At 41.2% G+C, this 24,448-nt stretch overlaps 1 protein-coding gene across 1 annotated transcript in view; it reads left to right on the top strand.

Moving 5' to 3' along the window:
- The first annotated feature begins 456 nt into the window (after positions 1–456).
- MMP2 (matrix metallopeptidase 2) overlaps positions 457–24,448 on the top strand; it is a 35,114-nt gene continuing 11,122 nt past the window's right edge. Inside the window, exons 1-10 of the mRNA XM_075281871.1 lie at positions 457–758; positions 4,250–4,473; positions 5,975–6,123; positions 6,203–6,331; positions 7,446–7,619; positions 12,600–12,773; positions 15,874–16,047; positions 16,230–16,385; positions 18,890–19,043; positions 20,655–20,791. Coding sequence (XP_075137972.1) covers positions 618–758; positions 4,250–4,473; positions 5,975–6,123; positions 6,203–6,331; positions 7,446–7,619; positions 12,600–12,773; positions 15,874–16,047; positions 16,230–16,385; positions 18,890–19,043; positions 20,655–20,791 — 1,612 coding nt within the window. The 5' untranslated portion in view covers positions 457–617. The remainder of the gene's footprint in view (positions 759–4,249; positions 4,474–5,974; positions 6,124–6,202; positions 6,332–7,445; positions 7,620–12,599; positions 12,774–15,873; positions 16,048–16,229; positions 16,386–18,889; positions 19,044–20,654; positions 20,792–24,448) is intronic.

Genomic DNA, 24,448 nt, shown 5'->3' with positions numbered 1-24,448 from the left:
TGTTATGGGGTGACCCTAGTTGTCCCTATGAAGGTGTAGAATTGGGTACTTGCATTACCTGACAGTTCAAAACATTTTTTTCATCTTTATGAAGGAATTGGGGTTGATAGTATTACAAGCAGGGATGTAGTTATAGGGGGTGTATAGGGAACTATTAGGCAGGTATTATTAATAGGGTGTAGGGCGTAAGCATCGCAGCTCTTCCAGATCACCATCAAAGGCTGCTTTTATAGACTGGTATATCAGAAGATTATGTAAGGTCAACCCTGATATACATTTGTGCATTAGATACATTACCCTGAATTGCCAGAATTTGTCATACATTTGCCCATAGGTTTTCACACAGGATTCACCTACAAAGAGAAATTTTCAGTCCAGCAGTAAACTTGTGCTGTGAGGGTTAATAAGGACATCCTACTCACCACATCTGGCCGGCCCCCTCCTCTCCTGTTTCCTCTGCAGAATGCACAGTACATCTGGATCCTTCACATACAAAGGAACTTAGCCCGACCAAAAACCTCAGCAGCCACACACAGGGATTTGTTACCTCTCCAGTGCCCAGAGCTTCGGGTAGAAGCTCTTCAGAATATCTACAGACGTGGCAGTGCCCAGAAGACATGAAGCCCCTTTATATTCTTCAGCTCTGTGCCTTTTATTACCAGCTCTTTGTTCAGTTTGATCAGAACACAGCGGCACCTTCTCCCATAATAAAGTTTCCTGGAGACAGCTCGCCCAAGACAGACAAAGAAATGGTCACAGTGAGTAACCTTATGCCAATGGCTTTTCTTGTACTCTCTCAGTATACGTTACCTAGTGGTGAACTTTACTCTTAACAAACAATTCCGAAACATTTCCAGTTGTTACATTGGAAATAAAGACCTGTTGAAAGCTGTTTTCTTTCCTTAAACCAAGTCCAAGTACTTCAGCTGACCATGGATGTTACAATATCAGAGTAGCAAACTAACTAAACAATCCTTAATAATTATAGTATGACAATGATAATAATCATTATATAGCACCAACATATTCTGTAGCCCCATAGGGTACATTCACAAATGGAATTGAATACTATAGAGCAACAGTCTAAACAATAGAAAAAAGGGAGGACTCTGCTCGTAAGAGTTTACAATATAGAACTCATGAAATCATCCATGCCACCCATGCATATTGTATCATATAAGTAGTGTGCCAATGTAAGCTGAGACGTTATCGAAGATGGTAAAATTGTATCTGTCATGAAAAAAATTGTGATTCAAATGTCTTTTAGAAAACAAACACTTGTAATACTGCCTTGGACCAAGAGTGGGCACCATACATTTAAGCCCCAGGTGGATCCAAATTATACAGCTCACTAACAATTGTAGTTCTGCGCTTAACCAACAGTGGGCGGCACACGTGCTAACCATAGGTATATTAACAATTGTAAAACGGTTATAAACCAAGGGTTGCCATGACTAATCGTAACCCATGACGGTACCAAAAAACAACGCACACTAACAATTGTAATTCTGTTACGAAACAAGGGTGGATACTACAAATGCAAAGCTGTGGTGGTACCAACAACACAGCTTTACAATTGTTACACTGCTATGATCTAAAGTTACTAACATTTCTTGGAATCATGGGTATACTAAGGTTTATTGGCCGCCGCAGAAAGTCGCTGGTTCTTAATCGTAGTGTTTGGACACATGCCCTTCTAGTATAGCTTTGGCCAAGTGGGTGAAAAAAATAACCTGGTACTGGGTCATTTCTGGTCCTTTTCACAGTGTGGAAAAGTGACAAAAACGTCAGGGTTAGCTAAGGTGATCTTGTATTATGAAATGGAAAAGGGCCTTAAAGAGGTTATCCAGGAAGGTGACACCTGTCCCCAGCGCACCGGCGTAACCCGCAGTCGTCCAGTCCAGCAGCACCCACTGTCTTATTCCGAGCCTCTGGACACTGTTGGACTGGAAAGCCATGGGGGGACATCAGGCCGCCAAGTACAGGTAAGTATGTTTTTTTAAAAAATTATTTTTCACCTTCCCTGGACTCCTTTGAGAAATCTGTAATTCCTGGACAATCCCTTTAAGACTGGCCATGATACATGTACTCAGCTCACTGTTCCAATATTTTCCATCGTATATAATGAAAAATAATTGCATATGTGCAGTCAATCCTGGATCCGGACAACAACCAACTAACATCAGAGCAGAAAGCCCTATTTCTTTAACCCCTACTAATCTACTGTCATTGCCACCACAGGCTTTATGCGGATGTCAGCTCTACACTTAGTATTAAATAGTGTATGGACGGACATGGAAGACAAAGTTGTGAATCTACCTGAGCTAGAACCATTCTTCGAATTGGCTGTCCAGTCAACTTCAGTTCACTCAGATTAGCTTTCTTAGCAATCAAATGTGGATATGTTGATAATTGTAGATATATCTCCTGTCTATTCCCGCTAGCACTAGAGGTATACAGACATCGCACATTCGGTAGTGTTGAAACAATATTGTCACATGATATGAGGACATTTCCCAGATTATCCCTTTAGGCGGGTTACACAACATATCTGGAAAATAGTGAAGACTATGGCAGAATGCCCATCACTACAGCCAAAATAAGAAGCACTTGTACCGTAGTAGTTGTAAAACACAGAAGAACATGTATGAGGACATGCAGAACAGTTTTACATATTTTGGGGCCCAGGAGCTTCAAGTTACAACTCTCTCTGGCAACCATGTCATCATCACAGAAATGGAAATCATAGGATCCGCAGTGTACAGAAAATCCATCAGAGTGTGACCATGCACAAGTCCCAACCTCTGTAGTCTGTCATCGACCTAGCTAGGATTATTCTATGGCTCAAAATAAACACTCTCTGGTAATTGTTTAGATTTATGTGGACATGCATGGCGCCATGTCCAGTGGCGTAACTACCGCCTTAGCCGCAGAGGCAGCTGCCACAGGGCCCGGGACATTAGGGGCTCGGTGACAGCCGCTACCGCTGCTATCATTATATTTGGGGGTCTTTTCGGACCACCGAGTATAATGACGGGCGGACCGGGAGAGGTAAGAAACATAAAAAACACTGTTACCTCTCCACGATCCTGCCAGGCCTCCTTCCTGACGTCCTTTCTGACCTCAAATGAATCTGGCCTGCGTCCCGGGTCATGTGACGTCCGACGTCATTGAAGAAGATGGCAGCGGAGGCCGACAGTGTAGGGGACAGGTAAGAAACAGTAGTGTTTTATGTTTTTATTCCCCCGGGTCTCTGATTATTATACTCTGGGGTCTGAAAAGACCCCAGAGTATAATAATTGTTTATGGGTGTCCACAGTGGGACATAATACTGTGTGCAGGGGCCACTATGGGGCATAATACTGTGTGCAGGGGTCACTATGGGGCATAATACTGTGTGCAGGGGTCACTATGGGGCATAATACTGTGTGCAGGGGCCACTATGGGGGATAATACTGTGTGAAGTGGCCACTATGGGGATAATACTGTGTGCAGGGGCCACTATGGGGCATAATAGAACACGCAGGAATGCGTAGGAGGGGGTCGGACGAGGTCTTCGGCGTCAGTGGCGGTCGGGTTTGCCAAAGTTTGCCACGGGGCCCTGCCCTAGTTACGCCACTGGCCATGTCAGTACTATTTGGCTTCATGTAAACATGGCATTAGACATTTTCATCAGTTTGCCTCTTTTTAATCACTTATTACTTCTGTTACTGGATATACAGATCCATTGATACCACCAATCTGAGGGATGCCATTGCTCATTGGTCTCTACCCTAAGGTCCTGTCATGGCACACTGGAAATGATGTCTCAGTGAATGAGTAGCTGTGGCAGTGACCTACCTCTGCCACTAGCTGGGCTGGTACGTCTGGGGTGTTGAGGTGAGACCGGGATGTAGAGCCCCACATAGCTAAACACACCTAAAAAATACTGCCGAAAAAGATGTTTTTGAGTTTCTGAGTTTTTGCTGCATTTTTCTCTGCATTTTTGTTCCCTGTTAAATCTATAGGAAAAACGCTCCCAGTTTTTTGTACTTCAATTTAAAATCCTGTGATTTTCAAAAATCGCATGCTTTTTTTTTTTGTAAAATGTGGATCTTAATACACACACTGTATGTATTTGGGCATTTCCACTCAAAATGTATTCACAATGTTCCATACTAGGAAGACTATAGTGTACAATTATATTGAGTGTAAAATGTTACCATGTCATATTCCTAATTGCTTTGTTATTCATATATTTTTCCGACAGCAATACCTACTAAAATACTATGGCTGCCCTAAAGACACATGCCTGATGGTGCTAAAGGATACCCTGAAGAAAATGCAGAAATTCTTTCATATTCCAGAGACAGGGGAGATGGATCAAAAGACAATTGAAACTATGAAAAAACCTAGATGCGGTAACCCAGACGTGTCCAACTACCAGTTCTTCCCAAGAAAGCCCAAATGGGAAAAAAATGATATAACATACAGGTGAGTCAATGACCTGTCCATGCAATGTTGCTATGTAAGGTGTACTCTTAAAGAGGACCTTTCATCACCTATGCCAAGTGCATCATTTAATGGCCACTGCTCCACTGATTCCAGCACATTTGGAATGTTTCTTCTCTAGACCCCACCGTTTTTGAACAGTTAGTGCTGTTATTTTTGGTGCTTGATATGCTATTTAGACGCACTGTCAGGCAAGAGCTGGTAAGATGGGCGTGATTCAGAATACTGATCAGAATAGACAATGAGAGCTCAGACTCGGATCCCATGCCTGACACCCCCCACTTGACAGTACAGAGCGTAAATAGCATATCAAGCACCAAAAGTAACAGCACTTATTGCTCAGGAATGGTGTGGGCTAGAAAAAAAAATCCAACTGTGCTGGAATCAGTGGAGCAGCAGCTAATAACAGATGCTAAGAGCTGGATTTGATGAAGGTGGTAAAGGGTCCTATTTAAAGACACTGTCTAGTGCAGAAAACCTCATATTTTATACCCTTACTTATAGGGAATTAGGGAACTCTCAGTCCTCTGTTTGGTATCCTCATTTCTTGGCCATTATGTAAAGTGGGTACAAAAAGTATCTCTTACTCTGGAGGATTTGTCCTGTCATGTATTACACAGACAAAGCATTCACATAAGTGTTCATGGTGTAATACTTGTGGTGGCACTATGGGGATACTGAACACTTAAAGGAAAACTGCCACAAGTAAACTTGACTTCAAACCAGCCATACATACACCCCATACGTTGGGCATATTATGCTCGGTATCATCATTCCTTTAGATAGTCAAATAGATCTGCCATGTCCTTAAAAAGCTTCATTTAGAAATAGGCAAGTGAGGTTCAAGTGGAATGAGGGTGTGCAAGAGCCTTCAAAGGTTCTGTATCCTAGTGTGTATCTCGACCCCTGTATACTTAACTCACAGTCCTTTCCTATCCTATAGCTATCTTGCTGCTTGTTAGTACCTAGTGTTTTCCAGCTGGAACCCTTGGAGACTCTGACACTTCCTATTGCCCTTGGCATTTTAAGGAAATGGTGCACCTATATAACGGATGGTGGTGCTACAATGCTCTGTGATTGGTTTGATATTGAGTTTCCCTTTAACAGACCCCCTTTAAGGCCCCATTTACCTGGGTCAGTCTTGGAGGCAATGATTGGAAATGAACATCAGTCCTGATATTGCTGCTAGTTTGCTGCATTTACAATTTGCACTAGTTGGCAGCACATCACCCTGTGGACATGGGGAATATTCTTGATTATAGACTATTCCTTTGCACATCTCTTTACATAGCTTTTAATTGGTCTGATAAAACAGCCATATAAGGGGGTCTTTACGGTCAGATTTTAATACACTTGATAGTGGGGTCCCAGTATTGGCGAAAACTATGATCCGCTCATCGTAAAGAAATCTTATGGGGATTGTCCAGAGCCGAGAACCTCTTCAAAATATGCTTTTCACTAAACATTTAATAGTTTTCTTTAGGATCTTGGGGTATACTACAGATCTGGATGATGGAACCGTGGATGATGCTTTTGCTCGGGCTTTCCAAGTCTGGAGTGATGTCACTCCTTTGAAGTTTACTCGACTCATGGATGGGGAAGCTGATATCATGATCAATTTTGGCCGCTGGGGTAATTCACTTTTAGTTCTTTCTATATGTTTTTGCTGTACCACAGATCTCTTTATCTATGTAAGTTGTCTGTTTTTCAGAGCATGGAGATGGCTATCCATTTGATGGTAAAGATGGACTATTGGCTCATGCTTTTGCACCAGGATCAGGAATTGGTGGCGATTCTCATTTTGATGATGATGAGCTTTGGACTTTAGGAGAAGGACAAGGTACCGTAACATGGATCTACAGTACTGTGTGAAATTTTTAGGCAGACATGGAAAAAAGTAAGAATGCTTTCAGAAATAGAATTATTAATAGTTATAATTGCAAAAATGCAAAATGAATCAACTAAAGAAAAATCTAAATCAAGTCAATATTTGGTGTGACCAGCCTTCACCTTCAAAACAGAAAGCTCTTCTTGGTAAACTTGCAGAAAGTTTTTGGAGGATCTTGTTCCAGACATCTTGGAGAACTAACCATAGATCTACTGCGGATGTAATCTTGGGCAAATCCTTCTCTTTCTTCATGTAATGCTAGACAGACTGGGTGACATTGAGATCAGGGCTCCATGGAGTCCATAGCTTCACCTTCAGGACTCCTCCTCTAAAGGCTGGCCACACCAAATATTCATTTCATTTATATTTTGTTCATTTACAAAAATAAACTAACACTTTTAAGCATTTTTGCCTACTGAATCCCTAATTCAAAGACCAAAGGTGCTGATGTCATGGCATTATTTGGTCAACAAGTCAACACTGTAGGGATTTTAGGGTTATAGGTTGGACTTAGTGCTGCACCTCTCATGAGGCGACCTGAAGCGACCGCTTCAGGCGGCGCTATGCCGGGGCTCCGCCTCAGGCGGCACAAAGACTAGGTTCACCCCTGGTTGGACTTGATGGACTGATGTCTTCATCCAACCTCATCTACTATGTAACTATGCTGATCATTTTCTTAATATAGCTCTATAGTTATGGGAGCTTGTTTTTTATTTTCCACGCAAAACTCCAAATACCCTTCATGGAGATGAGGTTATGGCTTCTTGCATTCACCAATAGAGGGAGAGAATGTAGGAAAATAATAATAATACATTTTTTTTATTTATTTAATGACATCAGAAAATTCATAATATAACAATTGGGTGCTATGGTATAGCCTCTGTACTCACCTATGCAATCTCTCTTGAAAAGCAAGCATGACTCCTTATGGTAATTCATCCCATAATCAGTTGTTTGCAAAATGTTACTGGGCTGGAAGTCCCCTTTAATCACATCGTATTACTACCGTGATTTTATTTTTGCTGTCTGTCTAGCTCTGTTAAACAGCTGTTATTCTCCACCATAGTTGTGAAAGTCAAATATGGAAATGCTGATGGCGAGTTCTGCAAATTTCCGTTCCTCTTCAATGACAAGGAATACAACAGCTGCACAGATTCCGGACGGACTGATGGATTTCTCTGGTGTTCAACCACCTACAACTTTGATAAAGATGGGAAATATGGCTTTTGTCCTCATGAATGTAAGTGTTCTTTAGTTTCTTCTTAGAATGATTTACGCAAAACTGTGTTAGGAAGCAAACAACAGCTTTTTTTTCTACTTATGGTGCATTTGTTGGTGCCATGGTGTTATTTTCTATATTCAGGATGCTCTAGGTATGTTTTTTTCCTTGTGTTTTCATAAAAACTTCTCTATTGCATTGCAGAAAAAATGCATCTTGCTAAAAAAAAAGCCACACTGAAAAAAACACCTTTATTAGGCTTGGGCCCAACGGGATGGAAATGCCGCAATTTGACTGGGGTGGAAACGCCGTGGGAAAAATCGTGGTGTTTTACAGTGCAGGCAATTTGGCAGCTTTGGAAATCGCAGCATGTCAATTATACCTACAGAAACGCCGTATAATAAGGTATAATTGTAACAGAAAGTCTGCGGAGGAAAACTCCACAAATTTTCTGTTTTTAAACACTGCAGGAAGAACCGCGATGTGTTGCCGCCACGGTTTTTCCTGCAGCGCTTTTTAGCTGTGGAATGTCCCATGGGGCCTTAGCCTTAGGCTAGGGCCCCACTTAGCAAAAGCAGCAAAAAAAACAAAACATGTTTTTCCTTGCAGCATTTTTCATTGCATTTTTGTAGAGGAAAATTTTCCTGTGCGGATTTTCTGCCCCTATTATACCTATACAGAAAACACCAGCGATTTTACATATACATTTACATATATAAACTCAGGAGCTTTTGATAAAGCAGTTTTTCCACTACTGATTTATTTCAGTTTTTTTCTGAGTGTTTCCAATCTGGCAAAAACGCTGCATTTTCTCAGTGATGGTTTAACCTTAAAAATGGATTTTTATGGCCGAAAATGGTTACCTCCAATGATGTTGCTCTTCATATCTCCTCTGAAAAGTTTAATCTTATGATGGCAGATCAGAAAGCAGAAAGCCTCTGGTCTGATACAATTGAAGCTTGAAGCCTCTGGTCCAATGCAAACTTCAGCATTTTATGGTTGTGTCGGTACAGCCTGATCTGCCAACTTCATCCTCCACTATCAGATTTATATTAATTGGTGGAAGATGACCATTGTTGGAGTCATCACGTTACATAGAATTCCAGTATGAACTAGCTTTCTAATGAAAATGCCATGTGGTTGTTGACAATGGAAATGAATGTGTAGGAACATTACACAACATTCTTTTTGCGTGCTGAAAAAACATGCAGGATGTCACATTGTGAAAGAAAATACATTCTTCCTGTAGATTTATTTTTTCATACAGTATGTAGATCTGTTAGTTTATTTAGTGACATAAAAGTAACATATGTGGGGATAAAAAACAAAGTTTCTGCCACTATACATCTAGTTTTAGTATAATCCTTAAATGTCTGGTAAAGTTTTGCAGTTTAAGGTGAAATATAAAATATTAAACAGAACACCATGGAATGAGTGCTGAAAGACATTATTATTGCACCCTGCATGGTATATACGAAAGTCTCTGTGCTATGTATGGAAGTAAGATCCTTCCTCTCGACCGCAGTCAGGCTGTATAATCTACATCAGGCTAAGCAAAGATCACTCTGCACAGAAAACTAAATGATCCTGAAGTCTTCTTTTCTTCTTAGCTGCTATGACACCTAGTATCTTTTCTATCTGGTATGAGCTTGTATGTGTTCTTTCTTGTAATATATTACTGTATTATCCATGCTGCTGTAACACACTGAATTTCCCCATAGTGTTAGAATTTCCCCATAGTGTTAGAATTTCCCCATAGTGTTATTAGTAAAGGTTTATCTTATCTTATACTCTTATATTATATTATCGTTGCTTTGGGTACCTCTTTATGGTACCATGTGTTTTCTGTGGATACTACCTGGATTATCTAGCATGTGATGGAGCATGTTCAGTTGTGGATTTTCAAGGAATCTATAAGGAGTATAAATCCATTTCAGTTATGTGAGTGTTACATATGGTCCCATAGAATGCTACGATATAGAGCTTTGATCACTCCACACTATCCTGCTTTTCAGTGCCCTCATAATACCGCCATACTTTACCTAACTAATACAAGCAATGTAAATGAGCACCCTGCAGTGACAGTGTATCAAAAATGTTTTCTTCTTAAGTACCTTTACGAAATGGTTGCTCAGACCAGTCGCCTGGTCTCCCACCTACTTATATTGGCCTGAAATAAAACTTGCGATTACAGCATAACCCCAGAGGGGGTTCAGTTTTGCCTCCCTTAGGATCTGCAAGAGTTGAATAAGTCCCTACGCCCCATACAAGGAGCCCATTATTGTGCATGATAAGTGAAGATGTGGGGGGCTCTGTTACAGATTTTGTATAGGTGCCCAGGAACTTCAAGTTGCTGTAACATAAAAACCATAATATTATTTAATAGCTACAGTCGGTAAGATAGACATTTTGTTGTATGTTGGATAACAGAAAGGGGTTAAACCCTTTCCTTGTGAGGAGTGACTTCCCTGAATTGTATATTTCGATTTGCAGCAGTTTTTGATCTTTCCAAACATTTCTTAGGGACTTTTCTGTAGACAGCAAGGACATATGTTTCTCATTAGAAAGGCCCTTTCCTTCCAAGGCTTGCTACACTCCTATGTAGTTACAAGGCAGCCTGCATGAGTCAGTGTCCTTAACTTAGAAAACAAGGAAGGCTTTTTTTTTTTTTTTTTTTTTTTTTTTTTAAATCCAAGAACAATGTGGACCACAGTGGTCTGGAAGTGGTGTCAGCAAAAAACACACCATTTGGTTAACATCACATGGCCAAACGGATATTGCCAGTAGATAATAAATGCCTTAATGTTAAAAAACAATGGAGCTGATTTATTAAAGTTCTTGTTCTGCTTTCATCCAGAAACTGTGCAACAGCTCTCTATGGGTTCTGTCTGGAAATGTGACTGAACCACTAAGAAAGGAATGAGGCTGACCTGCAATACCATACATAACCAGGTGACTGGTGTGGTGCTGTTTCTGGTTGAAAGGAATATGTGTTTGTAATCCTGTACAATCTCTTTAAAGTTAAGGCTATTTGTTGCAAAAATGCAACTTTTTGCAGAAAAGTATCAGAAAAAAGCTGTGTCTTACATTACCATCCAAGTGAATAAGATTTTACTTGATTTCATCTACACAAAATGCTGCAGAAACACTGCAGGTTAAAAAACACAGCATGTGAATTCTGCTTGCTGAAATGCTGAGTTTTTTGTATAGACTTATAGTAAGGAAGGTAAAAATGAAAAATGCGGCAGAAAAGTAGTGAAAAACACAAGCGTTTTTGCTGCATTGCATTTCTGCTGCATTTTTTGTGTACATTTCTTTATAGCTGCATTCTGCTATGTGTGGCCTTAGCCTAAGGTTAAATCCCAAAATTAGGAGTTGCTTGAAAAAGAATGGAAAATATGAAGGAAGCTCTAAGAAATTTCCCTTTGTTAACTCCATTCCACTCCACTCCACTTACTTTGGCACAAAACACTGCAGCAAAATCTGCAACAAAAAAGCTGCATTTCTGCAACGTGACGCCTCAGCCTAAGGGAGCCTTCACATGGAGTATACGCTTGTATCACATTGAAAGCAATAGGTAAAAAAGCTTCCCATTGAATTCAATGGGTAGCGCTCGTATGCTGGCACCCGTTCAAGTCAATGGGAGCTGGTTTTTATGCGCTCGTTCTGAACGAGTTTTACGTTCAGAATGAGCGGAGCGTATACTCCGTGTGAAGGCTCCCTAAGGCTGAGGCCCCATGGGACATCCCACAGCAAAAATTGCTGTGGGATAAACCATGGCGGCAACACAACATGGTTCTTCCCGCAGCGCTTTAAACAGAAAGTCCTCTGTGTAATTTCTGTTACAATTATACATATGGGGAAACTGTTGGCATTTCCGTAGGCTTAATTGACATGCTACGACTTTCAAAACTGTGGTTTTTACCGCAAAGTGGGCATGGGATTCGCTAGAAAATACCACGATTTTTCGCGTTTCTGTCCAGTGGGGCCCCGGCCTAAAGGTGTTTTCAGGAATTGGAAAAATAATAGAAGAGGACGATGAAGGCGTAACATAAAAATCTCACCTGTCTCCAGCACCCCATTGTTCGCTACTGCTTTCCATTTGGGCACACGCTGTACCTTCACCACTGGAAGTCCTGCATCACACGAGACTGTTGAGGTCAATCCGTGGCCTCAGTCGTGGCTGGCAAGGACTCAGTGACATCACAAACATACAATACCAGGAATACTCTTGCGGCCGCTGAGGCCACTGACTGGCACGGCTTTAGAAACAGAAATGTATGGTAGTGTATTTGGTAAACAGTTTAGGCAGCGATCAACAGGGGTACCAGAACTATCTCATATTGTCAAATGATGCATGTTCTATGATAAATTTAGCAAAACTTGCAAAACATTGATGGACACAAACCCTTTCTTGACTCCACCACTTTGTTGGCATACTTCACACCAATATTTGCATTACATAAATAATACTGGCTGGTAAATAATCTGGAGCATTTTATGTAGTCTCAGTTTAGTTCAGTAAAAGCTCTTTGATACAACCACTCAAAAATACAGTAAAGAATTCTAGGGACATATTCACATCTCAAAGAATATGACAAGTCTACATAATATATGGTGGAACAGAAAATCCATTTAACAAAATCTGGTGTGGATAATGGGTAGTCTTTAGAGATGAGCGAGTACTGTTCGGATCAGCACGCTCCATAGAAATGAATGGAAGCACCTGGTACTTCCGCTTTGACAGCGGCCGGCCGCTTAACCCCCGCATGCCGGCTACGTCCATTCATTTCTATGCGAGCGTGCTGTTCGGATCGGCTGATCCGAACAGTACTCGCTCATCTCTAGTAGTCTTCTCAAAGAGGTGGCCTCCATGGTAACAGACTACAAACAAACCCTGTGTAGTCTGATCCTTTAGTCATACTTCTATTTGTATCCTAATTCTTGCTTAGATACATCAGCTATACAATCAGCAGCTAATTCTCTTTCTTTTTTTTCCAGTATTGTTCACTTTAGCTGGAAATGCAGAAGGCAAACCCTGTAAGTTTCCTTTTAAGTTTCAAGGCAAAAGTTATGACAGCTGCACCACCGAGGGACGGTCAGATGGCTACAGGTGGTGTGCAACAACAGAAGACTATGACCAAGATAAAACTTATGGATTCTGCCCAGAGACAGGTAAATATGTTTGGACATATTTTAGTCTAAAAAAATTGACCCATTTACTATGCAGTTTTTGACTTTCATCGCACCCAAACAAGTGTTGGCTTGCAACAATTTTATATTATGAACACCAAATTTTGTTTGCGCTCACCAATATTCTAAAGTGAATGAAAAGTGAATGTGGTCATCAAGATTTAGAAAATGGTACATATTTACAGATGCTTACAAAAACAAAAGAAAGTGGGGGCAAATTCCATCAGATATATTTGAGATATTCTAAGGCCCCGTTCCCATGGAGTAACACACCACTCATTCTGACACATAAACACGTGTCAGAGTGAGCGCTGTAAAAATGTAAACCATTGACTTCAATGGGTGCCATCGCAAATCAAATCAAACAAGCTTTATTGGCACGTCTGAATAGATATTTGGCATTGCCAAAGCTAGTAAAGTAGTGGTTCGGGGGGGCCAGTTGGACTCGGGTGGGTGAGTGGTGGGTATGGTGGGGTGGGGCGGGTGGTTTGGGGTATAACAGTCCGTGGAGTCTCATCTTCCTCTTCGTTGGTGACCGCTATATGGGGAGGTGGGGTGGGGTGGGTGTTTTGGGGTATAACAGTCCGTGGAGTCTCATCTTCCTCTTGTTTGGTGACAGCTGGACACGTATTGGGCAGCGATCTCCACAGTGGCATCTTCTTCTCCCAGTAGGATGTAGAGTTTCCTCTTTCATCTTACACGCACTACACATTGAATTTACTGGGAGGCTTCTTAACCCATTGATTTCAATGTGTAGCGCACGTAAGACGGCACCCATTGAAGTCAATGGCATTCTGTTTTACAGCACTCATTCTGACACACGTTTACGTGTCAGAATGAGCGGCGCATTACTCCGTGGGAACGGGGCCTAAGGGTCCATTCACGCGGAGAAAAATGGTGAGGAATTTGGTGCGGAATTTCAGGGCTGAAAAAAAGCCTCCCTTTGACTTCAATGGGTTTCTTTTTCCTTCGTGTGAATGGACCCTAACTCAAAAAAATACCTCAAATATGTAACGTCCCATGGAGTATGAGATGGTGACACACAGAGTGGCTCCATAGTACAGAGCCCAATGCCATGCTATGTTCCACTGTACACACCCTTCGAGAGGAAAGTTTTGCACCATGACCAGCAGAATTCTGAATACAGTTGTAGATGTGAAGTCAGATATTGTATGCTTGTATACGGCTATGGGTGCACTGTGGTCTGCATTACATGACAAGACTATAGGACTTTAGACCATGCTGGTTCACATGATGGGAGAAATGGGCACAACAGTGCTGGAGTGAGATTTTGGCATGAGTTTGGAAATCTTTCAGCTGACATTAGAGCCCAGTAATATGTTAGTCATGTCTCACAGGGCATGAATAGGTGGCCCCGAATCTCCACCCTGTAACCAGTTATAATACATTCACATACAGTGCAGAAACATTATAATCTGTTATAACTTTACTTTTCAGTATCAGACAGCGTATTCAGGAAAGGGGCAGGGGTGACTTAAGAAAGCCAGGTTATTCTTTATTTATTTTGCAGTTTTGGAGCCAGGTATAAATGACTCATTGGTTTTGACTGGAGCCACCATTTACGAAAGAAAATCCACACTTTTGTTTTTGCTGGCTCACTTTACTAGGTTGGATAGTGTATTAGAACTGAATTTCTCAGGCGGCTTCTTTTAAGGCAAATATTGTCCACTAGTGACAAATTATTAGTAGGGGTCATGGGGTGTCTTTTATAGACATATTAGCTCTTGCTGAGTTGCAAAGTGAAGATATAAGTAAATCATTATACCGTTCATAGAGAGTAAAGAATAGCAGAAGGATGACTCAGTGTGGCTTGCCGGAAAGCGCTCCGTGCCCAGCCAATAACACAGGGCATTTTGGGCTAAGCTGGCTGAGAATGCAAACAGAAAGCCACTGTGAGGATTTCTTGGGAGGTCACCGACTCTCACTTTGTGATCCCGTAGGAACAAGGCTGCTGCTTTCTATCTTGCCAATGCTGTATTTTTCTAACCTAATTTATTTCCACAGCGACTATTGAGTAGAATCGAGAGATTAGTCGGCTTTTATTTTCAGAGGAAATACATATATATTTTTCTTTCTTTCCTGTTTTCGAAGAGGTTTTTTTTTTCAGATCACACATCTATTCTTCAATAAATTAATAAGATACGGTCAGTAGATTTTGGCGCAGCAGGGATTTACATAGGATCAATGACGGGGCTTTTTAGATTGTACTATAATGACCAATTCAATAGCGCTTGAAAGAATGTTCTGCATAAATTTAACCTAAAACTACATCAGATTTCACTGTCCTAAAAGTCCCAGTTATTGTCTATTCTTTAAATAAAACATTTCACCCAATAACATCTGATTGTCATCCCAGTGATTAAAACATCTTGGATTATTTTATAATCCAAATAATCTGTTTAGGATTTATTTAAAAATGTAGTTGTAAATCATACTTATGCAGAAATGTAGATAAGTCTTTCAAGGACCAATGAATATACTGTATAAGATGCCATTAAGGCCTCCAAACTTTAACCTATTAGGCTATAATCCTAATTAGATGTAGATGTGAAATCCTATTTCGATATAGATGTTAATTAATAATCTAGAATTATTATTTTTTTTTTGTTAACCATCTTTGTATGGTAATGAAATATTGAACAAAATGCTTTGTTATGGTGCCCCCTGGTGTTCCTTTGATTTCCCCTCCTAATAAGTACAGTACTGGTGGATACACATGCTCCATTGTTTCTCTTGACCATCTGTATAGGAATATATGATTCTTGCTATTGATTAGGCAATCCGGTAACAATTGGTGAACCATAAGTGGCTTCTTCCCTCCAGCACTGAATACATTATGTGGATATTCCGAGAGGAAATCAAGAGGACGTCAGTCAGCATTTGTAGATCAGTACAGTATTAGTAATAGGCCATCACATTTGTGGAAACGTCTGTTAAATGGCCCATAACCGTAATACAGGCAGCCCTCCAATATGGTGAAAAAGTATATTACTATGGGTTTATTCCATTAATACCTTTTTCAAGTGGTTTATACATAACTTTTGTTTGACTATTTTCACAGCACTGTCCACAGTCGGAGGAAACGCAGAAGGATACCCATGTGTCTTTCCTTTTACCTTCCTTGGCAATAAATATAATTCATGCACCAGTGCTGGAAGAAGTGATGGAAAACTGTGGTGTGCCACCAGCAGCAGCTATGACGATGACCGCAAATGGGGTTTCTGTCCTGATCAAGGTACACAAGTGGCAGGGAGAATGTAATTGATCAAATGAATCAGTGTACGGTCTAATGATAAATGTGCCTCTGATATGCAGGTATTCCTTCATACAAGGTCCTATGGTCCTCCATATAAGGTCCTATGGTCCTTCCTTACTTGTTCTTCCATCAGTAACAATCTCATACACTATATTTTTCAGGTTATAGCTTGTTTCTTGTTGCTGCCCATGAGTTTGGACATGCTCTTGGACTTGAACATTCTGATGACCCGGGTGCTCTAATGGCTCCCATATACACTTATGTCAAAAACTTCCGACTTTCACAAGACGATGTCAATGGCATCCAAGAACTTTACGGTGAGTTATTCTACTGGAGAGTTTGAACCTGAAAGTAACAGTAGTAAAAATAAAATCTGATTTAATATACTTGTATGTACTTGAGTATAAGCCGAATTTTTCAGCACAGTTTTTGTGCTGAAAAAGCCCCCCTCGGCTTATTCTCGAGTCAGCAAAAAAAAATAATAATTTTTTTTTTAGGGGGGTGGGGGTGGGGGGTCTATGACCAGCCGCAATATTAATGTATAGAATCTCCCATAAAATAGTGGGGGAAAAAAAGAAGTTTAAAAAAAAAAATAAAAGTTCTAAATCGCTCCTTTCCCTAGAATACATACAAAAGTAGAAAATGACTGTGAAACAAAAACACATTAGGTATCCCTGTGTCTAAAAGTGCCCGGTCTACTGAATATAGGGTATCTGCAGTGCTCCTGTTCCATCGGGAAGGGGTTAATAGGAGCACTGCAGATCCCCTATATTCAGCCAGGCTGAATTCCAAGTGGGGGGAAAAAAACAGTCCTCAGGGAAGGGGCAGAGAGACAACTAAAACACCCCCTCCCCTTCCCCAGCACCCAGCATCTACTGCACCCAAAAACTCCGACCATTTTAATTTTTGACATTTTCCAGTAGCTGCTGCATTTCCCCCCCTCGGCTTATACTCGAGTCAATAAGTGTTCCCAGTTTTTTGTGGTAAAATTAGGGGCCTCGGCTTATACTCAGGTCGGCTTATACTCGAGTAAATACGGTAAGTCGATTTTCCATTCTTATTCAGACCTATATTCAGATCATTAGTACACAAGCCATAATACAAGGCTCTTACTTGGCATGTAACTCCTACTACCGTATTTTCCGGACTATAAGGCGCACATAAAAACCTACGATTTCCTCAGAAATCGTAAGTGCGGCTTATAGTCCGGTGCGGCTTATATATGGATGGAAGCGGCGGCAAAGTCTGCGTGCCGCTTCCATACATACATAAAAGGCACCGTAAGGGTGCATTCACACTACGGAACGCCGGCGTGTATCACAGCCGTACACGCCGGCGTTACAGCAGGGCTGCCGGAAACTTCCTATTCATTTCTATGGGAGCCGACATGCGAGCGCTCCCCATAGAAATGAATGGACAGACACTTCCCATTCATTTCTATGGGAGCCGGCATGCGAGCGCTCCCCATAGAAATGAATGGAAAAAAGCAGTCCATTCATTTCTATGGGGAGCGCTCGCATGTCGGCTCCCATAGAAATGAATAGGAAGTGTCCGGCAGCCCTGCTGTCACGCTGAAACAGAACGTGAAACTTACCGAGCGGTGCAGGGCGGGCGGGCATTCAGGCCTCCTCTTCCTCCGATGTTCCGTCCTTCTCCTCCGGCGCTCGCTGATAATGGCCGGGGCGCATGCGCAATATCATAATGCTTCTACTACTGCGCATGCGCCCAGGCCATTATCAGCGAGCGGCGGAGGAGGAGGACGGAACATCGGAGGAAGAGGAGGCCTGAATGCCCGCCCACCCTGCACCGCTCGGTAAGTTTCACAACATTACGGTTGGGCTCTATCAGCATGATTTTGCTGATAGAGCCCCTCCTCGCCTGCCGAGCGCTTCCAATAGAAGCGGCTGGCACGCGGGGGGTTAAGCGGCCGCTGGCAAAGTCTGCCTGCCGCCGCTTTCAAGAACATATAATGCGCACCGGACTGCGGCTTATAGTCCGGTGCGCCTTATATATGAACCGAGATGGACTATAAGGCGCTCATGGGCAATGCGGCTTATAGTCCAGTGCGCCTTATAGTCCGTAAAATACGGTAATTTCAATGGAGTATCTATGAATAGGCAGTTCTCTTTAAACACAGTATTTGGAGTCTTCTTTTGACCTATTGGTGTGGTCCTTTTTAGAAAACGGACAGCTCAGAAGTTAGGTTGTTCAGACCCTATTGGCTACTTCTAAATTCATTGTACTGTGCGACTCAGGTCTGTGGGATCAGTAAGGCAAGCTACTCCCTCTGACTTCGATAGCTCTATTTTTCCACAACCTGATTCCAACTTTTTCATAAATGGCTGATAGCCATTGTCAGACAGAAGCATTAAAGCTCTTCTAATTTCGGAAAAAAATAGTGATTCAGTCCAAGCTATGCATCTAATTAATTATGCACAGTCAATAATTGTATAATATAACTAGAAATAATTATTCATTTTATTTTGAAGTTAGAGTCGGAGTCAGTAGCTATTTTCACATTCTAACTCCAATTCCACACAAAATTGGCATGGACTCCACAGCATCATGAGACTGGAGATGAAATCCCAGTCCAGCCAATAGGGTATACAGTACCACATGTCAGTGCTGCTGCTACAATCACACGTTGACTACTGATCATGGCCAACCCGATATTCATATCATATCATATCAGATCATATTCATTATCATAACTGATAATGATCACTTTTTGAGGTGCCCCTGTAAATTGGGGAGCTACAGTAATGAATGTTTGGTTCTTCTTATGTTACTATGGTTTCATAATCGTACCTATATCTTCTAGGCAGGGGATCTGAGAGTAAACCTGGACCAGGACCAGGACCGGAACCTGGACCTTCCCCCACATTAGGCCCTGTTACTCCAGAGCTCTGCAAAAGTGACATTGTATTCGATGGAATTTCACAAATCAGAGGAGAGATATTCTTTTTCAAAGATAGGTAAGGAATTTGGACGTGACCGTAGTTTGCACATGGTTTTCTCATACCTGATAACTCTCCTGTAACATGTGGGTGTTTTCTAAAAAGAATGGTAACCTCTCGGACTCTTGGATGACAGGGCAAATCTCTGAGGCTAGAAGTACTCAGATGTTGGCAAGTATTGGTTTTCTGTGAACTATGAATGCCATGTTCTGCTAAGGGTTCTATGGCGGATTCCATCACTTTTGGCTGCATGAGAAGCACAGCAAGTCATTGACGGATTCCAATAGACCCCCAACTCAAAGGGGACAGTCATTCACCACTTTTCATACAATGGCACAGCATCACAGCTTTCAGAATGAATGACATTTTTGGCGTTAGCACAGAACCTAAGCTATTCAAATATAATAATACATTTATGTATAATACATATAAACAATGAAAATAAAAGAAACTAGTAAACCTCATTTCTAGATATGACTGATGGAATCCATACTCCAAAGTGTTAACACAAGGGCAAACTAATTGCAGATAAAACAGAATGGATTCTAAAGCTGCTAGCTCAGATATATGCTTTCTCATCTGTTCCAGAATTTACAAAAATTGTGCATAAAGGTGCAGAATAAAGAAGAATGCTTGACATTGAATTATATTGTTGGTTTGATCCAATCTCGGTGTTGAACCACAATCAATCCATACAAAGAAAGGGCCTTTACAAAACACTATTGTGCACATCAGGCAGATGGGAGCACCACTGTACAGGGAATGAATCCATTGATCAGAAAGTCAGGGCATATCCTAAGTCATAAGCCACCTTGTATTAAGAAATTAAGGCTAAGGCCCCACTTAGCAGGTCGCAGCAAAAAAGTGTTTTTTCACACAACACAGTAAGTCTGTAGAGGTTTCCTTTCCTCTGTGGACTTACTGCTTCCATTATACATAGATATAATTGCATGGGTGGAATGGGATTCTCTAGAATTTCATCCACTTTGCATTGACTGTAAAATGCTGAGTTTTCTTCTGTAGTGTGGTGCCGACCTAAAGGGGTTTTCTGCAACCTGAGGGAAAAAAAATAAAAAAATAATAATAATATATATATATATATATATATATATATATATATATATATATATATATATAAAATACTAGACTTAAAACATAGGGCATGTAGTGTTAACAGACGCTACTGGTCCCTGGACTCTGCCACATAAGTAATGCAAAATATTCCTATTTGCACAAGGTAGATAAGTGTCCCATTATAAATTCTGCAATGGGCCCTAGGGGTCTCAAGTAAGCTAGAGCACCCGGCAGGGTCTACCTACTAGGGTACAGAACCATAATACTGCTTTCATAGAACTCTAGGTGTATATTGTACTTCTATGTGTCTCTGAATTACATACTGCGGTATACAGAGTTTTACTAACTTTTTCAGTATGTATTCCTAGGAAAGTATGTGGCTTCATTGCATGGTAAATTACAGAGATTTTTCATAGGTATTTCATAGGGTCTCCATAAAGGGTCTTTGCACATGACAACCATATTTAAAAAATATTACAAATCCTCTACAGCTTAGGCCAGGAATATATATGCATTTATTAAAATATTATTAAAATAATATCTGTTTTTCTCAAGATTTATATGGCGATCAGTAAGTCGCAGGAGCAGGCCCTCAGGTCCCTTACTTATTGCTACTTTCTGGCCAGAGCTACCTGACAAAATTGATGCTGTTTATGAAGATCCTGAAGACGAGAAGACAATCTTCTTTGCAGGTGAACATACATTTTATTGTCTTCCATATTTGTGCATATGTGTCTATGTACATAACAGTCTGTGTATAAATGAAAGTAAAGAGTGATCAATATTCATTAATCACTGACAATCTGAACAACACCTAAATCATTACCAAAAACCAGCTGTATAAGAAATGGGGAACAGCCGCCTAAGCCTTGTGCAATAACAGTGACGTGGTCAAAAGTCACAGAATTATCAAGAGTTTACTCCAATGATACCCCATTGAAGAAGCGCTATCGATGTAAAAGGGACATGGCAATCATACACAATGATGGTATTGTAATGTAAATTTTTGATAGTTAAGATTGCGACAAGGGGGACAATAAGCATTAAGGAAACAATTATGGTATGTGCTTTTTGTAACTTCCATAGACTTCATTGAGCAGGACTGAACACTAATGCAGCCATCTCTTCGCTCACTACTATGGTGAGAGTGGCCAATGTGGGTAAACTCGGATCACAGATAGTTGATGCAGTTATCAAACATGTATGGAATATCCTGAGAATATGCAATAAATACTTATGACAATGATATCTGTTTTAGGCCAGAGCATTTCGTTGTGCAAACACCGTGGTTTGGAGTTGGAAAATACCGCAGCGTTTTACAGTCTCTGCAAAGTGGATAAGATTCTAGTGAATCCCATCCACACATTGTGGAAAAATACGCACAGCGGACATGCTACGATTACCAAAACTGTTGCGGTTTTGATAATCACAGCATGTCCATTATACCTATGGAAACGCCGGTGGTCTCCCTATAGGTATAATGGAAGCAGAATGTCCACATAGGAAACATTTGCAGACTTTCTGTGGGAAGAACCCCAATGCGTTGCCACGGCAGTTTTTCCTGCAGCACTTTTTTGCTGCGGCCCTATGTATGGGGCCTTAGCCTTATTGAGAGACACTGTGGTAGTATGGTAGACAGGCTACGTGGCCCCATCAGTATGTCCCAAGGCATGGATAAAACAGCCCCATTTTTTTTTAAATTATGTCCCTCTAAAAAGACTTGAGGGGACTAAATCTGTATTTAAAGACCTGCTCATAGTCCTCACAATTTGGTCGGGTGTATCCATGTAGAGGACTGTGACTATGTATTTTTAGTTTAGGACACTTGGCGAGACATTACATTTAACAGGCACATCTGGGCGCAATCCTTGTTGTATCTACTTGAACCTTCTTTGTTCAACAATTGCCTTTTTTAGTATTAAGGATGTTGTAATGATTTTCATTTACATATTTGTTGCAGTACTGTATGTTCCTTGTGGAGAAAACAGTGGTGAAGTGGTGTCATTTTATGATAGTTTCTAGGACTATTCAAAACCACAAGTCTGCAGGATGACCAGATTTTTAATGTTTTCCACATGGGCCAGGAGATCAGATATATTTCTGAATTACCAAAGCATGATTCATAGGCAAGATCCAGACAGCCCACTGTTCTAAACAAAAGCTGGAAGAGTCTGCATGAGCGAGCTAGACCTGGGTCTTCTCAAATGTGTTACAATGGGCCTCACCGCTGGCCAAATGCCATGGCACAATCAGATTTAGAAAAACTGTCTTAGGCTAAAGCGCCATGTTGCGGGAAGCGCAGTGTTTTTGGCTGCTGTGGAAACACAGGGGAAAAAATGTTGCATTTTACAGCACCATCAAAAAGAGATTTTATACATCTTTTACCGCATTTTATCTATAGATTTAATAGAGGAAGAAAATGCTCAGAGAGAAACGTAGCAAAAACTCAATGAGGATAAAATCTGATTCACTTTGCTGGTACTGTAAAATGCAGCTATTTTTCCACTGCGTTTCTACAGCAGCCAAAAACGTTGCATTTCTGCTATGTTGAGCCTTAGTCTAAGACCTCCTTCATACAATCATGCTTTTGATCCTCAATTGCAGATCCACAGTTGCAGATCAAAGTACGGACACATGCAGATCTATGGTCCCATATGCATAAGTGTAGTTTTTGTGGCTGTGTATCTGAGCCATAGTGTAGAGTTGCAAATATGGAGCAGGTCCTATACCTGTCCATATTTGCGGCTTGTGCCATTCACTTCAATGTATGGATTAGTTAAAAGTATGGATGACAGACGGATACCAATGTGTGTCAAACATGCTGTTTTCACTGACCTGTACACCGAATCCGATGATGTGAAGAAGGCCTAAGGCCTGTTTTTTTTAATGCATATAGGTTTCCATTCGGGGGTCCCCAAGCGGTCTCCCTGAACGGAAACCCGAACGCAGATGTGAAAAGGACCTAAGGCTGAGGCCACATGTTGCTGAAAAGCTGCTTTTTTGTTGCAGATATTGCTGTGTGTTTTTGAGTCAGGAATTGATTTAGCAGAAGGGAAAAAAGCATCTTTTTTTTCACGATATGTGAACTATGTTGCTCATAGAAAAAAATGAATAGCATTTTTCATGAACAGTGCAGAAAATAAATGTTGTCCTATGGCCAATAAAATATACTTTAAGGGGGCATTCACACGGAGTAACACTGGGTGTGTATCACAGGCGTACACACCGGTGCTACGGCAGGCTGCCGAAAACTTCCCATTCACTTCAATGGGAGCGCTCATAACGGCGGCGTTACGAGCGCTCCCATTGAAGTGAATGGGAAGTGTTCGGCAGCCTGCCGTAGCGCCAGCGTGTACGGCTGTGATACACGCCGGGCGTTACTCCGTGTGAATGCCCCCTAAGGCTGGGGCCCGAAACGCTGCGATTTGCCTGCAGCAAAGACGCTGCGGGAAAAATCGTAGCGTTGTACAGTGCTGGCAAAGTGGATGGGATTCATGTGAATCCCATCCCCACTTTGCGGAAAAGATCACAGCGCAGACATGCTGCGATTTGCAAAGCCGTTGCAGCTTTGCAAATCACAGCATGTCAATTATATCTACGGAAACGCTGGCGGCTTTCCCGTAGATATAATGTTAAGAGAAAGTCCGCAAAGGAAAACTCTGTGAACTTTCTCTTCAAAGCGCTGCGGAAAGAACCGCAATGTGATCACGCAGCGTTTCTTCCCGTACACTTTATCACTGCATTTATGGCCCGCGGGGCCTTAGCCTTAGACCATCATACTGGTCCCATTCACACTGTCTGCCAGTATTTTGGTCAGTATTTTGGAGCTGTATTTGTGAGCCCAGAGCAAGAACGAACTAACAAACCATATGTGGATAAGTCTTGAATCAAAACCACTAGAAAGGCATTGTATATTATTTAAAAACCAACAAACTTAATTTCTTAGGTTTAAAAATATTTATAAAAAACAAGCCCCTTCACAAAGGAAAAAATGATTGAAGTGATTTAAAGTGATTTAAAACACTCTTAGCGCTGACCAGGAAAAGAGCCTTAAGCTGCCTATTGATTCACACCGTTTTAAATAAAGCCGCCCACACCCTAATGCATAGTGTGGTTTGAGACCCAGGGCAATCCCTCTTATTATTGAATCAGTCAGGAGGGATATAATAGTCGACCATATAATTATCTAGAGAATCTCAGGGGTAATTCTAAATACTAAGTCCTGAGCGCTAACACTGAAATTCTGATTTGTTAGACGTGTGTTGAACTCTAGTATATTGATAAAAGTAATTAGAAAAATGCTTCCCTAGTCTGAAAATGAGTATCTGAATAGAGTAGTAATAATAGCG

The sequence above is a fragment of the Leptodactylus fuscus genome, chromosome 7 (assembly GCF_031893055.1).
Source record: "Leptodactylus fuscus isolate aLepFus1 chromosome 7, aLepFus1.hap2, whole genome shotgun sequence".
NCBI lineage: Eukaryota > Metazoa > Chordata > Amphibia > Anura > Leptodactylidae > Leptodactylus > Leptodactylus fuscus.
Note: the sequence above shows the minus strand (reverse complement) of the source record. Positions and strands in the feature narration are given on the sequence as shown.